This window comes from Ipomoea triloba, chromosome 4 (assembly GCF_003576645.1).
Source record: "Ipomoea triloba cultivar NCNSP0323 chromosome 4, ASM357664v1".
NCBI lineage: Eukaryota > Viridiplantae > Streptophyta > Magnoliopsida > Solanales > Convolvulaceae > Ipomoea > Ipomoea triloba.
The window spans coordinates 10,370,312-10,391,460 of NC_044919.1; the positions used below are offsets into that span (position 1 = coordinate 10,370,312).

The 21,149-nt window shown below is 31.8% G+C and overlaps 1 protein-coding gene and 1 non-coding gene across 3 annotated transcripts; one reads left to right on the plus strand and one right to left on the minus strand.

Annotated features, from left to right (window-relative positions):
- The first annotated feature begins 2,325 nt into the window (after window positions 1-2,325).
- On the plus strand, window positions 2,326-2,397 carry TRNAC-GCA. The gene has a single exon. It is a non-coding gene; the product is annotated as a tRNA-Cys (tRNA).
- Window positions 2,398-13,827: 11,430 nt separating this feature from the next.
- LOC116015162 (proline-rich receptor-like protein kinase PERK3) lies at window positions 13,828-18,125 on the minus strand. 2 transcript variants are annotated; one of them, XM_031255185.1, is made up of 7 exons: window positions 17,344-18,125; window positions 17,011-17,231; window positions 16,752-16,878; window positions 16,612-16,677; window positions 16,337-16,529; window positions 16,137-16,260; window positions 13,828-14,416 (listed from the first exon to the last, which is right to left on the minus strand). In XM_031255185.1, exons 1-7 carry the CDS (start codon window positions 17,504-17,506, stop codon window positions 14,165-14,167), a joined length of 1,146 nt encoding a protein of 381 aa, XP_031111045.1. In that variant the 5' UTR covers window positions 17,507-18,125; the 3' UTR covers window positions 13,828-14,164. The 2 variants fall into 2 exon arrangements, with proteins under 2 accessions (XP_031111045.1, XP_031111046.1); XM_031255186.1 differs by having other exon boundaries at window positions 17,011-17,239; window positions 17,344-18,124.
- Between the last annotated feature and the right edge of the window lie 3,024 nt (window positions 18,126-21,149).

Below are 21,149 nucleotides of genomic sequence, written 5' to 3' on the forward strand. Positions count from 1 at the left end.
CTATTACAATGCAGTATCTGTTCATAACTACTTTCTCAAGTGAGGCTCAAACCCACCACCTCCCGTATAAAGGGAATGGTTTGATGCCATTGGACTACAAGGTCCTTGGCAATGTTTGATCTTGTCAATGTGTTTAAGTAATTGCTTGATTTTGACATTTATTTGTGGCATGCTTTGGTTTGTATGTAGAATGAAATTTAGTGTAATAAAATTTTTATTTTATTTTAACTTATTTGAGAAGTAAACATGCCATAATAATAATAATAATAATAATAATAATAATAATAATAATAATAATAATAATAATGTGGAACAAGTTATTAATTCCACTATTGAATGGAGTGGGTTTAAATAACTAAGAGAAAAAAAAAAAAAGGGAATTTGATTGATGATTAAAATATGAAATAACTCTCACCAAAACAAACATACCTTAGCATCACAGACTCAAAGAAAAACAAAAGAATTTAAAAATAATAGAAATTATGAAAAATTACACTTTTACTCCCTCAAATTCTCACGAGTTATAAGTTTAGTCTCTTTTTTAAAATTTTTTCAAATTTAATCATTTAATTGTTAAAGAAATAATGAATTCAATCTCTCAACTAATTTAAAAAAAAAAAACAAGAAGTTTGTTTGTATTTAAAGTTTTATGAATGTATATTTGTAACTTTCAATATATTATTTATTTTCTCATAATATCATAAATACGAATGAAATTTGATACCTCAATTAGTTGAGAGATTAAACTCACAAATTGTTTAATAATTAAATGATCACATTTTGTAAAAATTAAAAGAAAGAGATTATATTTATAACTTAAAAAACAATTTAAAGACAAAAATGTGAATTTTCAATAATAATAATAATAATAATAATAATAAAAGAAAAAACGTTGAGTTGTAATCTGACAAGAGAAACTTCGTCTGTGATGAGTCAAATTAGAATTTTTGCACATTCTTCAAAAATATGGAAACACTTTAGGTGTAATGTGTTGGGAGAAATATATTATTTTATTAATTAATTTAAGGTGTCCCGGAATTTAGGGATAAAGATTTATATGTCTATATATTAAAGGACTTAAGACTATGATAAGATGAGAAGTTGGACTTTGACCAGACTGCTTGTCTTTGACTAACTACAATCACAAGTTCACAACCCTACCTTCCTCTCATATTATTTTCCCAAATATGATTTTGTCACTTTTTTAAAATTAAAAATGCATCACTAATATTGGTTGAAATATGTTGAAGGTACTTCCATTATTAGACTTCGTATGATTTACACCATATGTTTAAAAGACTTAATTTCTTTTATATTTAGCTCTCAATTATAGTAATATTTTTTAATTTAATTTGTACTTAGTTTTAGTTATTTTGTCCAATTTAGCCTTTCATTACTAATTCCTCATTATTTTTCGTAAAATTTGATGGCTACAATTAAAATTATTAGCTAGTATCCCCCGATAGATTTAATAAATTACCTATTTTTTGGGTCAAAAGGACGGTTCAACCCAAGGCACTAATACGAGCAGCTCATGTAAAAGCATCCAATGAAGTTATTTCGCGGTATTTTAGGAGTTTTTGTAAGTGTGATTAGGAAAGAGAAAATGGAGGGAGAAAAAAAAAACAAAAATGATTTTTAAAACAAAAAAAATAAAAAATAAAAGATCACGTCAGGCGCGCCAGAGGCGCGCCTGACGCGCACAGCGGCGAAGCTTCCTTCAATATTTTGTCAGATTTACTGTGCTAATATCTCCATATTTGCAGAAGCTTCCCTCACCCTCTCTCTCTTCTCCTCTCTCCTTCCAACATGGCAAAAGATCTGACATTATCTCCAAAAAAACCATTGATAATGTTGCTCTAATCCATCTGGTACTGGAGACTCCCAGTTGGTCGTCGTTAAGCACTTGAATCACTTCATCAATTATTAATTCTTTCTTTAACTTCATTGAAACTTTTTGCAATGCACTTAGGGGGCGGTTGGTTGGAATATTAGAATTAGACTTGAAATTAAAATCAAATACTTTGTAATTAGAATAAAGAAATTTGTTTTTCATCTTTTTTTTTTATATATAAATATATTTTTATTTTCCCATTTTTCATTCCAATAAAACAAAAGTGGAGTTTCATAAAAGAATGAATTTCTTCTCGTTCTTTAATGACTTGAATCACATTTCAAAGCACGAAAAATAGAAAAACAAGTAATGTAATCGGGTTTGAATTTGATAATAAGGTTTAAAACTCAAGAATCAAATGCTACATCCAAATAGTTGAAAGAAAACTTTGATGTTAGGTGTCATGTTTGAATATAACTGCTAGAGCAAAAGGGTTCTTAGCTCAGTGGTAGAGCATTTGACTGCAGATCCAGAGGTCACCGGTTCAAATTCGGTAGGGCTCTATATTATATTTTGTTTCCAAAAAAAAAAAACCTACTAGAACAAAGAATTAAAGTGGGTAAATAAGATTAATGTTGACAATATTACCATTAATGAGGTCAAATGTCACAATTTAAGTTTCAAATTTTATGAAAATAATGCAAAATTTATAATATAATAAAGGACTAAATTTAATAACATCAATTTATTCCTTTTTTTTTTTTGTGACGATAGAAACTTGCAACAAGTTAACCATTAATTACCCGAGGATATAGACTGAATAAACTCCGTTCTTGCATAATAGCCAACAAATCATACAAGAGAGATAACGAGAAACAATGTCACCAATTGTTTTTAATTTTATAATTATGAGTGTAAAGAAATTTTTTAAAATTTTAAGTCTATGAACTAAATTAAATAAAATTATATATATATTTTTTATCTATTTCAATTAACAAGTTTGAGTTTATTTACAATTCAATTTTTATTATAATATTTAATTTAAAACTATTAGTGAGCATAATTTATGTACTAGGAACAATCCTAATTTATTATTTTCTTAGCTTGTTTTGAAGATTGTAGGCCTCGGTGATAATGCAAGAAAATATAATAATGTTATTTGCATATTTTAATTCTTAGTAAGTTAATTTCACTTTATTCATATCTTCAATATTACCAAATACTTCCTCCTATTTTATGTGTTGAGTTCGATTAATGAGATTTACTACAAATTATTTACAATTTAATTTAAAAAAAATAAGTAAAGAAAAAATTGATCTGATCAATGAATAATAAACATGCCAAGTTAAATACGATATATGAAGTATTGTATATATAGTACATTTTGGTTCGATATGAGGGTATTTATAACAAAAAATTAAATTTATACTCACTATGTCAAAGTTTACTTGTTATGTTTACAATTTGTTGATAAAATCATTTTTTTCATATTTGTTTACTTTTTTAGTATCTTCCTACTACTACAACTATTATTATTATTACTAGTTTTATACGCGCATTGCGCGAATACGTGAATGCCCAATGTTTATATTTAATTAAATATTTGAAAGTATATCAATGCAAGATTATATAGGAGAAGTTTATACATGGGTAATTGAATGTCGAATTTTTTTATTTAAATATCTAACTCAAAGTATATGAATCCAAAATAAAATAGAAAATTCATTATAATTATTACTAAAATAAATGTTTGCAACCTTGTAAAATCCATAGTCTAAATATTTGGTCTAAAAATGATAGTCTAAATAAATACTACTTTTCATTTTAATTTTTCTAAGTGTTCTTAATTCTCTTTTGAATAACATTGTCATTGTCTTCATCTTTACTATTTGTTCTCTTCCTTTTTGTTGGTAGTGTGTTATTTGCAATTCGGTTATTGTTGGTAGCATAGATGACAACGTCATGGAATGAGATTATGATATAGGAGCTATGGACTTTCTTTTAGGTGTTCTGCTTGGGTTCATTTGGTTCAACCATTATTGTTGAATGAGTTATTGTAGATAAATAAATCCTTAGTTTAAGAAAAAAGATTAAATAAATTAATAAAAATTTGAAAATTTAAAATATTATATATTCCAATGATATTAAAAGGTAGTTTCTCGCTTCAATTTGCTGGATAATGGGTTATTTGAGTACTTTCATTGTCAACAAATCCCCTAAGTAGTTAATATGATTGGTTTCAAACTATTCTTTTTTATTTTTTTTCATGGTATTAAAGAAATACATATGTATCATTTTTTGGTGTAACTACTAATTTATTTAATTCAATAAGAGTAAAATAGAGCGATTCCACTTCAATTTGTTGGGTTATTTGAGTACTCTCTTTGTCAACCAATCCCCAAGTAGTTAATATAATTAGCTTCAAATTATTTTAATTTTTTTTTTTGTCATAGTATTAATAAAATACTTGGTAAATAAATATATAACATTATTTTGTATTATAACTTTGATATTTAATTACAAGATATTGTAAAAATATGATAATGGACAATGTAATGAATATCAGTTGATAAATTTGAATGTAAAGAATCTTTGCATGAGAGAAAATAAAGACAATATAACAAATGAAATTATTTCTCTTATTTAATTTAATTTTTTGATAATGAATAATTTTTTCAAATAAAGGTATTGTAGACACATAATTCTAAATTAAAGAAATACATATGTATCATTTTTTGTTGAGAGTAAATAGAGCGATAAACTTAATTATGTCAAATTTGATTGAGACGAGGTTCGAACCTAAGACCTTTCTTATAGAAATTAATGGGTAAGTTAAAAGTTAACGAAATATTAACGGAGAAGAGAATATTTAACGGAAAACTTAACGGATAATCATAAAAGTAAGGTTAAATTAGGTAATCTCTATTAATAATATTAATCTAAATTATCTTAACCATCTATTTGATTAAATAATTCATCTGAACCATCCATTTGATTAAATAATTTGACCGCCATTTTTTCTACCCATTTTAGGTCTAACTCTCTTTGGCTCTTATTAGTATAGTAGATTATTATTATTATTATTATTATTATTATTATTATTATTATTATTATTATTATTATTATTATTATTATTATTTTGTGTTTAATAGTATTTTAGTGTAGTTTCTAAATATATAAATTTTATATATTAATGTTGAACTTAATATTATGAAAAATTAAATTATAAATAACTTCAATCAAGCTTAGCCTTGTTAATCGATTTAGACACAAAAAATGAGAGAGGAAGTACAATTCAATTTTTTGTAATTCTTTTTTTTTTTTAAGTAGTTGATGGTTTTATGGGACCCCAGATCCATTATAAACCGAGTATGGATATACAAAATGAGGGTAGGAAAATATTACTTTTATTATCTGGAGCACTAAGCCCAAAAAGATTATGTACAATGTCCGAGATATTTGCGAAGTGACAAGTTTAGTCCCCGACCGTTAAATTTGACGGAAAAATAAAAATAAAAATAATAAAATTTGAAGGGTAATGTAGGAAATTCACATTTATTCTCTTTTTTAAAAACCACATTTTATTCTTTCTATTATATCAAAGCCACTTTCACAACATTATTTTTCACTTATTAGCCTCTTATTTCAAGATTCTTCAATTCTAAAAGCATTCCAATAATTTTAGTAACTAGGATCCTAGTTCTCGTATAACAAACTTAAGACTTAAGCACAAATAAAGAAACACTTAATCATTGTCTTTAGGCGTGTGAAATACACTATCCTAACAATTTTTTATTTTATTTACTAAGCAACAAATGCAATCAAACCAGAACTTTTGAGATACAAAATGATGTCAAATTTCTCAGGGTTCTTTTATGAGAAATTCACCAACGGAATAATTTGAGATTTTTAGTATGTAAAAAAATATTATTTCGTATGCTGTAGTTTAGTCAATAATCATTTTAAGAATTTTCATAACTGAGTCTTAGGTTCCTCATTCTTTACTCTGGTTTTTAAGAAGACAGAGGAGGTGATGGGTATATATAATATAATTTTTATATATTGTCATGATATATGATTCTTGATAAAGTTACTGTAGAGCTTACGAAAGAATTTTATGTACTAAAAAACTTAGGTTACTCCATTGGTGAATTTGTCATAAAAAATAACTTGAGAAATTTGAAATCTTCTTGTATTTCAAAAGTTATGGTTGATTTCCCTTGATGTTTAGTAAGAGAAGTCATAAACTTTTAGAACGGTGTGTTTCACACGCCTGAAGAAATTGATCAAGTGTTTCTTTGTTTGTGCTAAGTCTTAAGTTTGTTATACGAGAACCAAGTTCCTAACAAGTCATATTAAAATGATTGAAATGCTTTTAAAATTGAAGAATCTTGAAATAACAGGCTAAGAAATGAAAAATAATGTTGTGAAAGTGGTTTTAATATAACAATGTTGTGAAAAGAAGAGAGAATAAAATTTGAATTTCCTACTTTACCCTTCAAACTTTAGTTTATTTTTAATTTTTCCATTAAATTTAACGGCCGGGGACTAAACTCGCCACTTCGCCAATAACAGAAGAACTAAACTCAGATGCGGTCATATCTTAAGGACTGATGAGTCGAAACTTGGTCAAAACTCAGGGACCAAACTCGCAATTTTCTCAAAAATAAAATTTGGTGTAAGAATATTTATTTTGATGTGCATTTGGTATTTTGGGTGGGTGATGATCTTATAACCAAAAAAAAAAAAAAAGTTAAATTGATACGGAGTAGTATAAAATAGTAGTGTAGAAAAGGCGTTTGAAAATAATAAGCAAAGAATGTACTGAAGATACTATGTTGTCCTTGGTTGCATCGCATTTTTAATCGGTTTGGTACATGCACAGATCACGTGACACTATTTCCATGTCATCAAGCGAACCCGTACCTCGTGCGTGTCGACCAACGATGAAACCTTTGGTGCCAGCTCAGTACGACATTGATGACGTCAGACGACAGCGTAGACGTGTTGGGTTGTCGGGTTGGAAATTGGAGTAGCGGGCGGGTTTTGGAGATCGGGTTGGTACAATTAACAGTGGGTGAGTTACCAGAAAATCAGAAACTATAAATAGTAAAAGTGAATCTTCATAGTAAATTGGGTACGCATTTTTATTTATTTTTTGGGTCATCTCCATTTAAAAAAAAAAATACTAATGTGATGAAAATAGTTGAATTCTCCTTAAAAAGATTTCGAGTTCAAACCTTATAAAGGATTCATAACAAGCATTTCCAGACTTTTAAGACTGGGCCGGTCCAATTAATGGGCAAAGTGTTTGGCAGATTGATTTTTTCATACTTGTATGGAATTAGAATTTCCAACCTCTCTTAAGGAACAAGTTTCAACAGTTACTCACATCAACCAAACTGATTAAGAATGGATGTGTACTCTTTACGATACTATTTACAAAATATTAAACTGTAAATAATCAAATTTTAAACAAATAAAAAAATAAAAATTGATACCATAGTTGAAAAACACATCGTAATCAATGTGACGCCCAAAAACAAATTTGAAATAGAAATTTTAAACATTATGCCATGATCGGCTACATTTTCATGCCAAGTTCTTGAAAAGTAATATTCACTTTCTAATCATGAATGAAAACTACACATTTTGTGTAGTTTCTGGATTGCAATTCATTATACAAGTTCAACAAAAAGCTTTGATAGAGTTCAAGTCTTGACAAATCTAACGCTCTAAATTTTCTATAATATTAAGATAAGGCAAAAATTTGTGTGAGACTGTCTCACCGTGAGACGGGTCGAGTCAATGTAAAAATGTGATACTTATACGCACAAATGTCATACTTATATGCTCAAATGTAATACTAATCGGGAATAAAATTTTTGTTACTTATAATGGTAATGTAATACTTTTACATTTCGATTTAAAAGTATTACATTTTTCCTCAAAAGTATTATATTTTTCCTTATAAGTAAGGGGAACATTACTTATTATGGACAATGTAATACTTTTGATGGAAAATATAATATTTTTACATCAAAATGCAAAATTATTATTATACATTTTTCTTCAAAAGTGTTATATTTCTCCTTATAAGTGACAAAAAATTTATTCCTAATTAGTATTACATTTGAGCATATAAGTATGACATTTGCATGTTGATTCAATCCGACCCGACCCATCTCACGAATAATGATCCATGAGATGGTCTCACACAAATGTGATCCTTAAGATAATTATTAGAAGACCTACCGGAATTATCTACATAAATGTGCTAACTTATGTGATTATTTATACATGGTTGAAATAAACATAAAAATGCTAAGTTATGTGATTATTTATACATGGTTGAAATACATTATGAATTATATAATACCTTTAAATAATAAAAAGAATGATTAGATTTAGTGTTTAAATAATATGATATGAATTTAAACTCAGTCGTGGAGGGTGGAGGGAGTCAAAGATAGGAGTGCATGTCAAGTTGGAGGTGAGGCTAAAGAAATATAATATATTAAAAAAAAAATTAAATTTTGTAGGTTTTCTTTTTCCAGCTATTCGATCATATGAGATTTGCTCCCTTGTAGACCCCCACCTTTCTTCCCAGTCTCTTTTTAGGGTGTTAGGAAAAATAATTATCAGGTGCAATAATATAATAAATGATGAAACTTTTTAGACTGTAATTATTTTCTTATAAGTTTTAAATGTTCTCACACAAATGATGAGGTATAAGATTTAAATTTATGATATATATAAGATGTTGTCGCCATTTTTTTTTAAATTTTCTTTAAATTGTATAACTGGAGGTATTTGTCTAGCTAAGAGATTTTTTTTCTTCTTTTATTTTCAAGTGTGTTTTGTAGATAATACCCCCCCAAAAAATAGCAAAAAAAAAAAAAAAAACATAGATGAATTTGACAAAATTTGCAAGTGCACGGAATTGTTGTAATTTAATATTTAAAACTCAAAGAGATTATTATATTTCTAGACCGTCAAACCCATAAGAATGATGTTTTGATTAACAAAACTAAGCACTAACTAATAAAAGTTTTCTAAATCTAGTCTTACAAATTTGAGTAAAATGCAAATAATAAAATCAAATAAAGGAAAGATAAATAAATTATAAGTAACAATAATGGGGAAAACATGGATTAAATTCTAATAATATAATAATATATCGTTCTCTCCATGAGCCTTTTAATATAGTTTTCATGGTTGCATGAAAAGTTTTTATTTCCAACTTCCATTGGATAAAATAATTTAAACATAAATTAGCTTAGTTGTAGCCACGGGTTACAAGTTTAACCTCGATGAGAGCAGTTTATTGACTTTTCTTAATTTGAGCTGGTCAGCTATAGGTGAGCTAAACTAATTTACCACTTTGGTGTCCTTTGCTGTTTAAGGTCGTAAGGCGAAATTTATTCGGTATACACTTCGTGTAGTGACTACACATTTTCGCCGTCACTAAAAAAAAAAAATCAACCCAACTTGTAAAGTTCACATTTCTTTTCAAAACTTTAATACAATTTTTTAGTAAAAAGAAGTCACTTTTAAATTATAAATAACTGAACATAGGGGGTGGGGTGTTGGGTATGATTTTTGTTTCACCCACAAAGTTTTATTTCAGTAATATAATTCATATCAAATGTTACATAACTTTTATTTCATTTTTTATTTGTAAATCAATTGAAAATATCACGAGTGAAATAGGTGAATACATATTATCTTGGACACAATTTAGTACGAAAGATTTGAAAAAATAGAATTGCCCAATTATTAAATAGGGTTGACGGTGATGATTCGTTATCATTTATCTTACCCAAATAAGTTATTTCTTAGATTTGAAGGCAAGACACTACTCTATTGGGAATAAATTATTCTTAGCTCGGTGAAACTTGAATTGTGCGCGCATCTATGAGACTTTTTATAAATGGGTGTTCGATAAATAGCTGATAGCTGCTAATTGATTGGATTAGTAGGTTTGATTAGTTAGTTGATAGCATTAGCTGATTGTAGAAAGATGTTTGGTAATTAATCGTTAGCTGATAGTTGATTACATGCAAAATGTTTTTATCAAAAAAGCTGATTGAAAAAGTTGCTTTAAGCGGCTTTTTGAATTTAACGTTTTGGAGCAATAAGTTGTTACAAAAAGCTAATTAACTAAACACTTATATTGGTTGTTTAATCAAGTCAAAAAGCTAATTAATAGTGGTCAAATAAATTAAAACTGACTAATATGCTAATTATGTTACCAAATAGTGTCATAAGGTATTAATATTAATCCTCTTCACATGTAAAAAAAATATAAAATAAAATTGTAGGACCTAATCAATCCAAAAAATTTACTTTGTAGAGTAATTAAGAAGTTTGATTTGAATCTTTTCACTTTCATCCTGGTCGAATGTATTTATTAGATCTATGTATAATATATCTACTTTCACCGGTTGCACCCTCACATAGGAATGGTGAGTTCGAGTCTCAGCGGAGATGATATTGGCTCTTTGTGCTTCATTTGGTTGAGAAAGTAACTATGAACAGATACTACATTGTAACAGAGTCAATAGTACTCAAAAAAAAAATATCTACTTTCACATATAGAGAATTTCATTTAAATAAATGAATATAGGAAAAAGTTTCAAATAGGACCTTTAAGTTAATAGAAAAGTGCAATTGAGCCTCTTAAGTGATTCAAGTTCCATTCAAGCCCTTTAAAACGACAAAATATATTCAATTAAGTCCAAAATATCTTATTCAGCAGGTTATTGTTGATGTGGCTACGACACTTACATGGATCCAAGTGTATAAATACTTTTTTATTTTTAAAATACAAGTGTACAATTTCTTTATGTGTTAATATAATGAAATTTTAGAGAAAAGATCATATATTATGAGTTAGAATAATGTATTTTATGTGTTAGAATAATTTATTTTATGAGTTAGAATAATGTAATCAATGTTTTTGGACCGTTGCCCACAGCTGTGTGGACCACAGTCCATGGAATAATGATTGATTATTGGGCTACACGCTTAGTTGGGCTTTCTGATAGAAGGTTTAGAAAAGGATTTTAAAAAAAGCCGTTTTAATCCATGCGATGGACCCGACCCAAGTCCACATAAGTATCCACATGAAAAGGCCCATTATCAAATATTGGGTTTGGGTTCAACTCACTTTTTAAAGATTTTTCTTGCATTCCAAATTTCCAATGGGGTAGCTCAAGTGGCAAGTGAGCTCTGTTTGTGGGAAAGAATTTCGGGACAACTCGGGATCAATTCCCGCAAGTGACGATTTCCCCTAGGCCAGCTCACGTGGACCGTTAAACGGAGAGTTCCTGGACCGTTAAACTTGTTTAGAGTATGAGTATAGAGTTCCTGGACCGTTAAACTTGGGACCGTTAAACTTGTTTAGAGTCTAACAAGGAATGACTAAGTGGATAGGGCTAAATTCTTCGTACCTTTTGTGAACTAGACAAAGACCCCGTGAATTGACCAAATACCATCCAAAAATAAAAAATTCTTCGTACCTTTTGTGAAGTATTATATATGTTGAGATTTATCCAGTACACACTATCGCATGAGTAGTTTCCTGTATCACCCACAAAGAAATGAATAGAGAAAAAAAAAAACAAGAAATTATATATTGCCTGAACTGTTTAGTGCATTTTTCTATTTCATTTTTTCATAACTTTCTATTTTTCTTTTTCCACTAGAAAAATGATGAAAAATTAGAAAGCATGTTTATCAACATTTTTCTTTTCATATTAATTTTCAAATGTGAAAATACGGAGTTATTTAAACTATTAAACCTACATGTCTATCAATTGTTTATATTCATTATACTTAAACCTATAAATAATGCTAGTGGTAGGTAACAATAATATCGAGTAGTATGGTCGTGTGTGCACATTGGATCGATTCGGTTATATCTAATTTCTTTTCAAATATTTAAATTTTGATTGTTATTTTTTGAGTTTTAATTTGGATGATGGGAATACTACCCACGCATGATAACGTATAAAATAATACCAAGTGCCAGACCTCCAGAACACTATTAGGATTGGTTTGAGTAGTTCATAGCCGGGTTTGAAATAGGTTGAGGTAGTAGTGAATTCCTGCATCCGATTGTGTCATTTGTGTGTGCATGTGTATAATTGGTTTCAAGATGATTTCAAGTGCTATATTGATAATATCAATCAAGTTTGGAGCGGGTATATGCAATATATATTCATTTGTATTTTGATAATTCTAAATGTACGTATTTAGATTCACACATTTGAAAATTAATAAACATACTAGTAGTTACATATCATATTGTTATTCCTAATAACATGAGTAGAGTAAATACAAAAAGAGCCAAAGACCTTGTGCTTTAGTGGCACCCGATATCCCAGTTTACACTCCCACATGGATGATGGGAGTGGGTTTGAGCACTCTTTGTGTTTCAGTAGGTTGAGAAAGTAGCTATCGCTAAAAAAATCAAATGTTACTAAATATTCAATTTGAATTGACACGATCTTCTACAAGGTTATAATATGTTTGATAAGAGAGGTGGTGACCAGCTGCTTCGACAGTACTAAGGGCCAAACAAGCTGTTGTTAACAACAACTGATTCGACAGTACTAACAAGATGTTGTTCGACAGTACTAAGGGCCAAATAAGCTGTTGTTAACAACAACTGATTCGACAGTACTAACAAGCTGTTGTTAACAACAACTGAGTGAAAGCGTAAAAGAGATGGCCTGGGGGAATGGAATACGGGAGGCGAGAAATCATTTTTCGAAAGGTTTTCTTGTTCGAGCGGCTCAATTGACTATTCAGATTGACAGTGAATCGTCGACGATGACATAGATTCGATACGAACAAGACGATAACTATCCTATATACGTTGAAGTATCATATCTATGGTGCTGATGAGGTGTGAGTGGTAGAGTCAAATACAAATGGAAATGAAATACTCCGTAGTAGTTTATATAGAGTTGAAGAGGGAGGAGCTGCTGCTATGCATAGTAGTGCAGCTGCCCCCACTCACCCCCACCCCTACCCCTATATAGTCCTTATAACCCCCACCCCTACCCCTATATAGTCCTTATATATATATATATATATGTATGTATGTATGTATGTATGTATGTATGTATGGTACATTTTTAGACATAAATATATGAAAATAGATATGAATGACAATTGACTAGTTAGCTGAGTTGAAAGGTGTGTGTGCTTACTTAAGAAATGGTGAGAGTTTGAATCCTTATAGCTTCAGTGTGTAAACTTTTTTAAAAATTAATAATGAGATACGTAATTTATAATGTGTTTTCTATTTGAATTATTTTATCAAATTAATTATGATTTGTATAAAGTTTTGACTTTTGATGTCTCTTATTTTTCGTCTATATCCAACAATATTTATGATTATATTTATTTTAAGTGTTTTATTTTTTTAATACTACTGACTCTATTACAATGCAGTATATGTTCATTACTACTTTCTCAACCTATTTGAAGCACAAAGACTAAATATCGCTGCCACAACCTCCTATATAAGGGAGCAACTTGGCATTACCACTTTCATGTTTCGCCTCCACTGGGATATTTTTCTGAATCCGTAACTGCTTGGCCCCCCACCCCTAAGGCCTTGCCCCCCTTCACCCCACCCCCAATTTTTTAAAAATATTATATATAATATTAAATTTTAAAAAAATATTATATAGAATATCAAAATTTTGTTCTTCAATTCCTTCAAAATATTTGACCCCTCCCACTTAAATTAATCTTTCAAGCTCAACTATAAACTTCTTGACCTTCTCAATTTCTCCAGTTCTTTCCTATTTTAAATTATGTCTTCTATATATTGTTCTCACATTCAAACCTAATTTATCCAAAAAAGACTTTAAGCGTTTGTTCTTAGGTAGAAGCAAACACGTAAATAGACGTGTAAAATCTGACTACAATATATCATATTTATAATAATTGTTCCGACTAATATACCACAGTTATGCCAGCAATCAAACCATAATGTACTTGGCTTACGGTAGTCGTAAACTTAAAACTGCTAAAAAGAAATGGTGTTCCAATTCATACATAGACACATAGTAAAACACAATTTCTGCTATTCCATCGATGCTTTCCTTTCACTCGAAAAAAAAATATGATCATAAAATAACGGGAATTGAAGGAGATTGTTCCTTCAAACCCGCCTAGGCCACCGAATACGGCGACAATAACATTATGAAAACCTTAAAATAATGTAAAGAAAAATGAAATGGCACCAATAATATAATATAATATAATCCTAGTACTACTAAAATATAATAAACAATTAATAATTTGATTTTATTTTGTAAAGAGTTGGCTTCCAAGAGTAACGGTGGCAGTGCCCTCTCCTCCCATGACAGTTGTGCGCATGATCTCCTTGTCCAGTATTCTCTCCAGCTCCGCCACCGCCGCTTCCATCGCCGGCCGGTCTTTTCTTGGAAATCCGGTGCATCTCAGGGCTAGCCTGATGAAATCTTCCATCCCCTCCGCCGTGAAGCTTCCCTTCAGCCGATCATCCACCAAATCATCCTCGTTTAGATGCACTTCCACCTTTGAATTGAAAACAAACATTATTGCATATTAAGAGCTTATGGCACGGAGTTTTTTTTTTTTTGGTAAATTTACAGGGTCTTTCTCTCTGTCCGTTTAACGGTCCGGGGACGTTCGCTCCGGGAGCTGGCCCAGGAGGAATCATCACTTGTGAAAATTGAACCCGGGTTCTTCCGAAATTATGGCATGGAGTTTGGTTGCATGCGTTACGTTACTTGTTCTAACATCAAGTAAGATGTTCTTTTTTGGGTAGTGAGTGAAACTGTAGCGGGTGTGTGCTGGGTAAACTTCGTCTTGTGAGGATCAAAGGAATTAAGGGTGCGTTTGGTTCGCACATGGGAATCGGAATCGGAATGAGTATCAAATACTTGGTAAGGGTAATGGGTTTTGGTGAAAGTATTTAACATGTTTGGTAGTTGGGTGGAATGAGAATAATTATTAATAGTTGGGGAAGAAATGAGGAAGTGAAATGAAACCCTTATTTAATAAGGGTATGGATTTTCTTATTAATGGGGTATTCCAAACCCATAATAGCATTCTCAAAACCTATCAACCAAACACTAGCAATCACTTTCATACCCATTCTCTATGCCTAAACCTCCAACCAAACACACCCTAAATAGTTCAGGTTATTCATAGTGAAGCATTCCAAATCAAGAAGACCAATAGGACTTGTAACTACTGAAATATAGCTCACAAGATAAGATGTCTATCCTAGAAACTTGTCATGTCAAATTGTCAAGTGAGATGTTTAGCTCGACAAGACAAATAACTATTCCTTTTACGGATTAATTGTTGAGTTTACTGTTGTCACATCAAGTGAAATGTCTTGCATTCTCGTATGATAAGACAAATGACTCTTATTTATCCATATTAATGTAACAAATTAAGTATAAAAATTGTCAAAATGGACATAATAGATAAAAAAAGGAGATGGAGGGATTTTTATATAGGAAATGTTGAAGAAGTGTATAAATGTGTAATCAATAACTAAAATGATAGAAAAAATGCAAAAGAGTTAATTTCATTTTCTTATTCTTGGATTTATAGGTGTCAATCCATTTTTAGTTTCTCTTTTTGTTTTGGTAAAACATTTCCCTTGGGTTCTAGTATTATTGTGGCATTATCATTTTTCATCATTCGTCAACAAAATTGTTTAAATGATGTTAAATACAATGACGACATTTCGGTCTATTCAATTCTAAGTATTAATTTTTTTTTTGCTCTAGATTTATATGTATCATGTCATTTTTTGTTTTTTTTTTTCCAGAACATCACCGTTGGTCCTAGCATTATTGTTTCTAGCATTAATGACATTTAAATATATTTGCCTTGTGAGCTAGAGACAATAATGCTAGGACCAACATGGATGTTCTAAAAACAAAGAATTAAAAGTGGGATGACATATATAAATCTAGGACCAACAAAAGGAAAAAGAATCAACACTTAGAACTAAATAGACCGAAATGCCCTTGTATTAACGTTTTGTTGGTAGGGACAAAAAATAATCATGTCACAATAATACTAAGACCAAAGGGGATGTTTTAGAAAAAAATGGATTAAAAGTGTACAGACACCTATATATTGCATTCTTGATGGTCAAAAAAGGGTCCAGTAGATACGGAGTACTAAATAGGATTACTTCATTCATATACTCTATGGTAAGTTTTGGTTCACGAAATCTTGAACTGATATTCAATCAAGAAACTCTTTTACTTACCCAATGAAACATACTCTCATTTGATCCAAAGCCATCTATATGAGAAGCCTCTCTTCCAGTTATGAGCTCCCATAGGAACACCCCGAAGCTGTAAACATCGCTCCCTTCCCCGTTCCGATCCACCCTGACAAACACCAGAATTCAGGCTAGCTAGATTTCTAGGCACAAACATGAATGCAGATAGGGTGTGGCTGGTTTACTCTGGATCTCTGAACACAGTTGCCCGGCTCGACGACGACTCAGATGGCCCTGCATCATCATCTATCTTCTCTAGCAGCCTAGCCACTCCTGCATCTGCAACTTTGGCAATGAAGTTCTCATCGACCAGCACGTTCGCCGTGTTGAAGTTGCCATGGATAACCGGGGGGCGTTGCGCGTGCAAATGACACAAACCTGTGCCCAAACAAACATTTTTGTGTGAAACATATATGATCCCATGTTGTTTCCTTTGCAGATTTAATGACAGCATACATACCTTTAGCTGCACCAGTAGCAATCGAAAGCCTCTGCTTGAATTCCAGCTTCGTCGTCGAATCCCTTCCTGTCTCTCCCAATTAAGATCAAAAACCAATCTGATTATTTGACATATAGTATGCAAATTAAAGCTAATCCTACCATATAAGTGGCTGCAGACACTTCCATTTGGCAAATACTCAAAAACCAGCATTTGATAGCCATTTTCTTGGCAATATCCAAGAACATTAACCACATTCCTATGTTGTACAATTTGCAAATGAGCCACCTGTTACCAAACACACAAAATTTAGCCATAGAACTCGATCTTCGGGGAATGCAGCTAGTATAAGCCTCATTTCCAGAGGCAAATTAAATCGAGAATGCATATGATTTGGTAGTGCAATATAATATAATGTACCTCATCGCTAAACTCAGGGCGGGGAGAACCCGAGCGCCTCTTGATAGCGACGATGGTTCCATCATAAAGCAGGCCTTTAAACACGAGGCCGAAGCTGCCATAGCCAATGAGGTTAGCCTCATCAAAGTGTCTGGTGGCATGCTCCAATTCTTTCATCCTAAACAGCCTTGGCGTCGTCGATTGAGATGAGCCCGACGACCCTCCTTCCCGCTTTTGCTCCACTGTAATGCTTGGAAATTTAGCAGAAAAACACTTAGCAAAAAAGGCTTTAATTGGGGACTATGTTGTTGTGTTTTTTTTTATAAGAAAACAAAGACAATTAGACAAACATACCTACTGCAGATGGATCTGAGGAAGCTGTGTCTGAATTCCTGTTTGAGTATCTCTTATAGTGAAACATACAAAAACACACTAATAGTATCACTCCCAACAGAACTAACGCTCCCCCGACGCCTCCAGCTACCGCTGCAACTGAACTTTCCATTCGAGAAATCATCCGTTTCTTCAGCTTCTTCTACTGCCCTGATGATGAACATTGAACTATATATCCACACATCAAACTGTATTATACTCAATTTTGCTTTAATTTACACAAATGCTGAAGAGCAGAGCCCCCAATAAGTGAAAGTACTTGATGAGCTTCAATTATTCAAAAGAAAAGAAAACACCCAAGTGCTGTGGTGGTCCTCTGAATTGGAGAATCCCAGGTACAACATGGCTTCTTGTGGATTTCCTAGTACATTAAAGATCCCAAAATCTTCACTCTTGAAACAATGCTAATCCCAACATCAATCCCTCAATTCTTGAAGAATCTAATCTTTCTTATTCCCCAAAACAACACCAAGAAATCAATCAAAACTCTGATGTCACTCCTCGGGTTTTTCGCCCCGAAAACATTCACACTAATCTATGTTTCGGATGTTCCCTGAAGAGTACTATGAGATTCCCAGATGCAGAAAGGCTGTGGGAGCATGACACAACAAAGATGGGAGCTCAGAATTTTGTACAAAGTACTCCATACAATATCTATCAGGTGAAAAATATGACAAATTCTAATACAGACACACCCAAAGAGAGTAATTCAAGATTCTCTCCCCAGCCAAACAGCTCAGCACCAAAGTCCATTTCTTTTCACCATCACACAATTTAAGACGCGGGACTGATCGGACGACTCACGATTTACCCTTTTTTCCAGCAACTTTTGGACTGGAGTTCTGGGGGTTAAGATTAGTCTAATGTAAAAAAGAGAAAATTTTAAGATGTGGGTCTAAATGTCGCGATTTACTTTTTTTCCAGCAACTTTTGGACAGGAGTTCTGGGACTTAAGATTAGTCTAATGTAAAAAAGAAGAAATTTTAAGATGGGGGTCTAAATGTCGCGATTTACCTTTTTTCCAGCAACTTTTGGACAGGAGTTTTGGGGCTTAAGATTAGTCTAATGTAAAAAAAGAGGAAATTTTAAGATGTGGGTCCAAATGTCGCGATTTACATTTTCTCCAATAAGTTTTGGACAGAAGTTCTGGGGGCTTAGGAATAGTCTAACGTAAAAAAGAGAAATTTTAAGATGTGGGTCTAAATGTGAATTTGGTTCTATGTTTTTGGAAAAACAAGGAGATAGAGGAGGGGAAAAAGGAGAGATCCTATCACTATGCTCATATATATCAATTGCATTAACTGAATGTTGTGAAAAGTTTGGTGTTTACTAGGATAGGATCTATGATTCTATGTGTAATGTTTGGAGCAAAACTTACATTTACTGGACAGACAACATTATTGGGAGAGATAATAAGAAATAATAAAAAAACAAAAGTGGATGGCTTACTGGCTATATTACTCAATCATTTCAGAGTCTTTTTGATTAAATTTGTAATGACTGTTTGTGCCTTTTTGCCTCCTTTTTGGCCATATGACCTGGAAAGAAAAGATGGGTATTACTATTTTTACTCAATGGAATGAGACTCTTCCTTGTAACACAGATCCATCACAGCTCAGCAATTCAGACACCACCAAACTAGTCCTACTGGCATATATGAGGCTGTATATATAAGTGTTAATAATTTAATTAGATTTTATATCACAAAGAAAAATATCTGTTTCTTTTTTTCTTATAGGTAATAATTCCACACAAAACACAATGAAATTTGTGTATATCATCTCATAGTACCTACTACTTAGTACCATTGAAAAATCGTTTCAATAATATTGGGTACGATAATCATGAGCCATAGTTGGTTGTATTAGAATGGTATCCTATATAATATTGTGGTACCAAGTGCGTTACGTGTACAGTTTTGGGTGACGAGGGAAATATACAACTACTACACAATGTTGTGCACTGGATAAACTTGAAAACCTTCTGCGGTGGACTCGATCATGAGGGTGTTGGCGGCAATCCAACTTAATTGTGATTATCTAGGTATGATAATCATGCTCCACTCACTCGAATACAATTTTTTTAGTAAGCAGAAAAACCCGCAACCACTATTTAAGGGTGTACACAGGGTGAATCCGCTCCTATATAATAGCTTGCAAACTACACAGAAAAATCCTGTACCACAACTCCAGAAGCTCAACTGAGAGAGTAGTGCTGACAAAATTTGAATTTATAACATTCAAGTACAACAATCATGCTCCAACCTTTTTGAGGCGACAAATAATTATTCGGTATTTCACATGATTATACCATGTATTATTGGAATAATTCATTACCAAAATAATTATTTGGGATTTATTAAGTACAATAATATAGTATTAAAAATCATTTCAATATTATACAAATGTTATTGCAATTTAGATTTATTTTTTTTCTATTTATTAGGAGTGTACTATTTTGGATCAGTTAATAGCTGTAATGACCAATGAATGGTGCATAAATGGGAGGAAGACTATAGAGCTGGAATTCTCTCCCCTACCCTCCCTCTCTGTCTGTCTTTTCTCTGTCCCATTTTTTTATGGTTTTTTGTATGTTTTCTTGATTTTTGTTTTTCTGTTTGAAGCTGGACTGCACAATGCCACAATGGAAGGAGATTGGTGGAATTGGAGACACCATATTCTTTTCTTTTCTTTTTCTTTTCTTTTTCCAGATGTTACATGTGAAGGCTGAGAAAACATGGTCCTAGAATGGCTGATGATGAGTTGGATGGACAAAACATGTTATGCTTAAGATACCTCCTAGGATACTTAATTAAGACTTTTTTTTTTTGGGGTAATAGAAAAGTCAAAAAAAACATGCCATGCATGACTTTGTTTTTGGATTTGTAAACGGGGTGTGTAAAATGTATCTTGTATTGACAATATATTGTTTTTATGTTTCTGATTTAAGAAAAAAATGAACACAAATTACAATAAATATTGTTGCGTCACACCAATGTTGTCCACATGCATAAAGGATGAATCACCACATGCTACCGAGTCAAATCAGTGAGAATTTACAAATCAAACTAGGCATCCACCACATTTGTTACCGACCCGTCAACAAATAAATTTGTCTTTTTATGAACATAGTTGATAATCCGCGAACAGCAATAGTAAGTAATATGTAAATACGGATCTCTCACATTCCCACTCCACCTTCTTCAGAGTGATCAACGAGTTGCTCTCGAGCTCCACGTCCCTACAACCATAGTCCCTTTATGAATTCATCGAAATTGTTTCATTATTATCATGATAACGTTGATCTTACTTCAACCCGCCCCTATATTTTATTTACAAATTTTGATGAATATGACCTACATCACAACCAACACAAAGTGTAATTATGATATTTAACTGGGTACAAAGAGGTTGGGTTAGGGGGAGGGTTAAGGTTGTTGGGAAGAGTAGATATCTTAGGACAGGATGTTGCATAGATGTGCTGTCTGTGTGTTGAGCAGCAAGTGGGGATGTGGGGGGGGGGGGGGGTTGTTGTGTGAGAGTGTGTCCAAAAAGAGTGGCTTTTACTAAACATATCTGTGTTGGTTTCAAAAGCTGCAATTGCTGTGTGGGCATTTACTATGTGCTAATAAATTGTGGTTTGGGTATACAGTATGAAGTTATGTTGCACCTATTTCAGGTGGTCCTCACCCCTCAACTGCTCCTCTCATTTATATATAACTTCACTTTCAACTAATATTTTATGGTTAATTTTTCATCTTTTCTCTC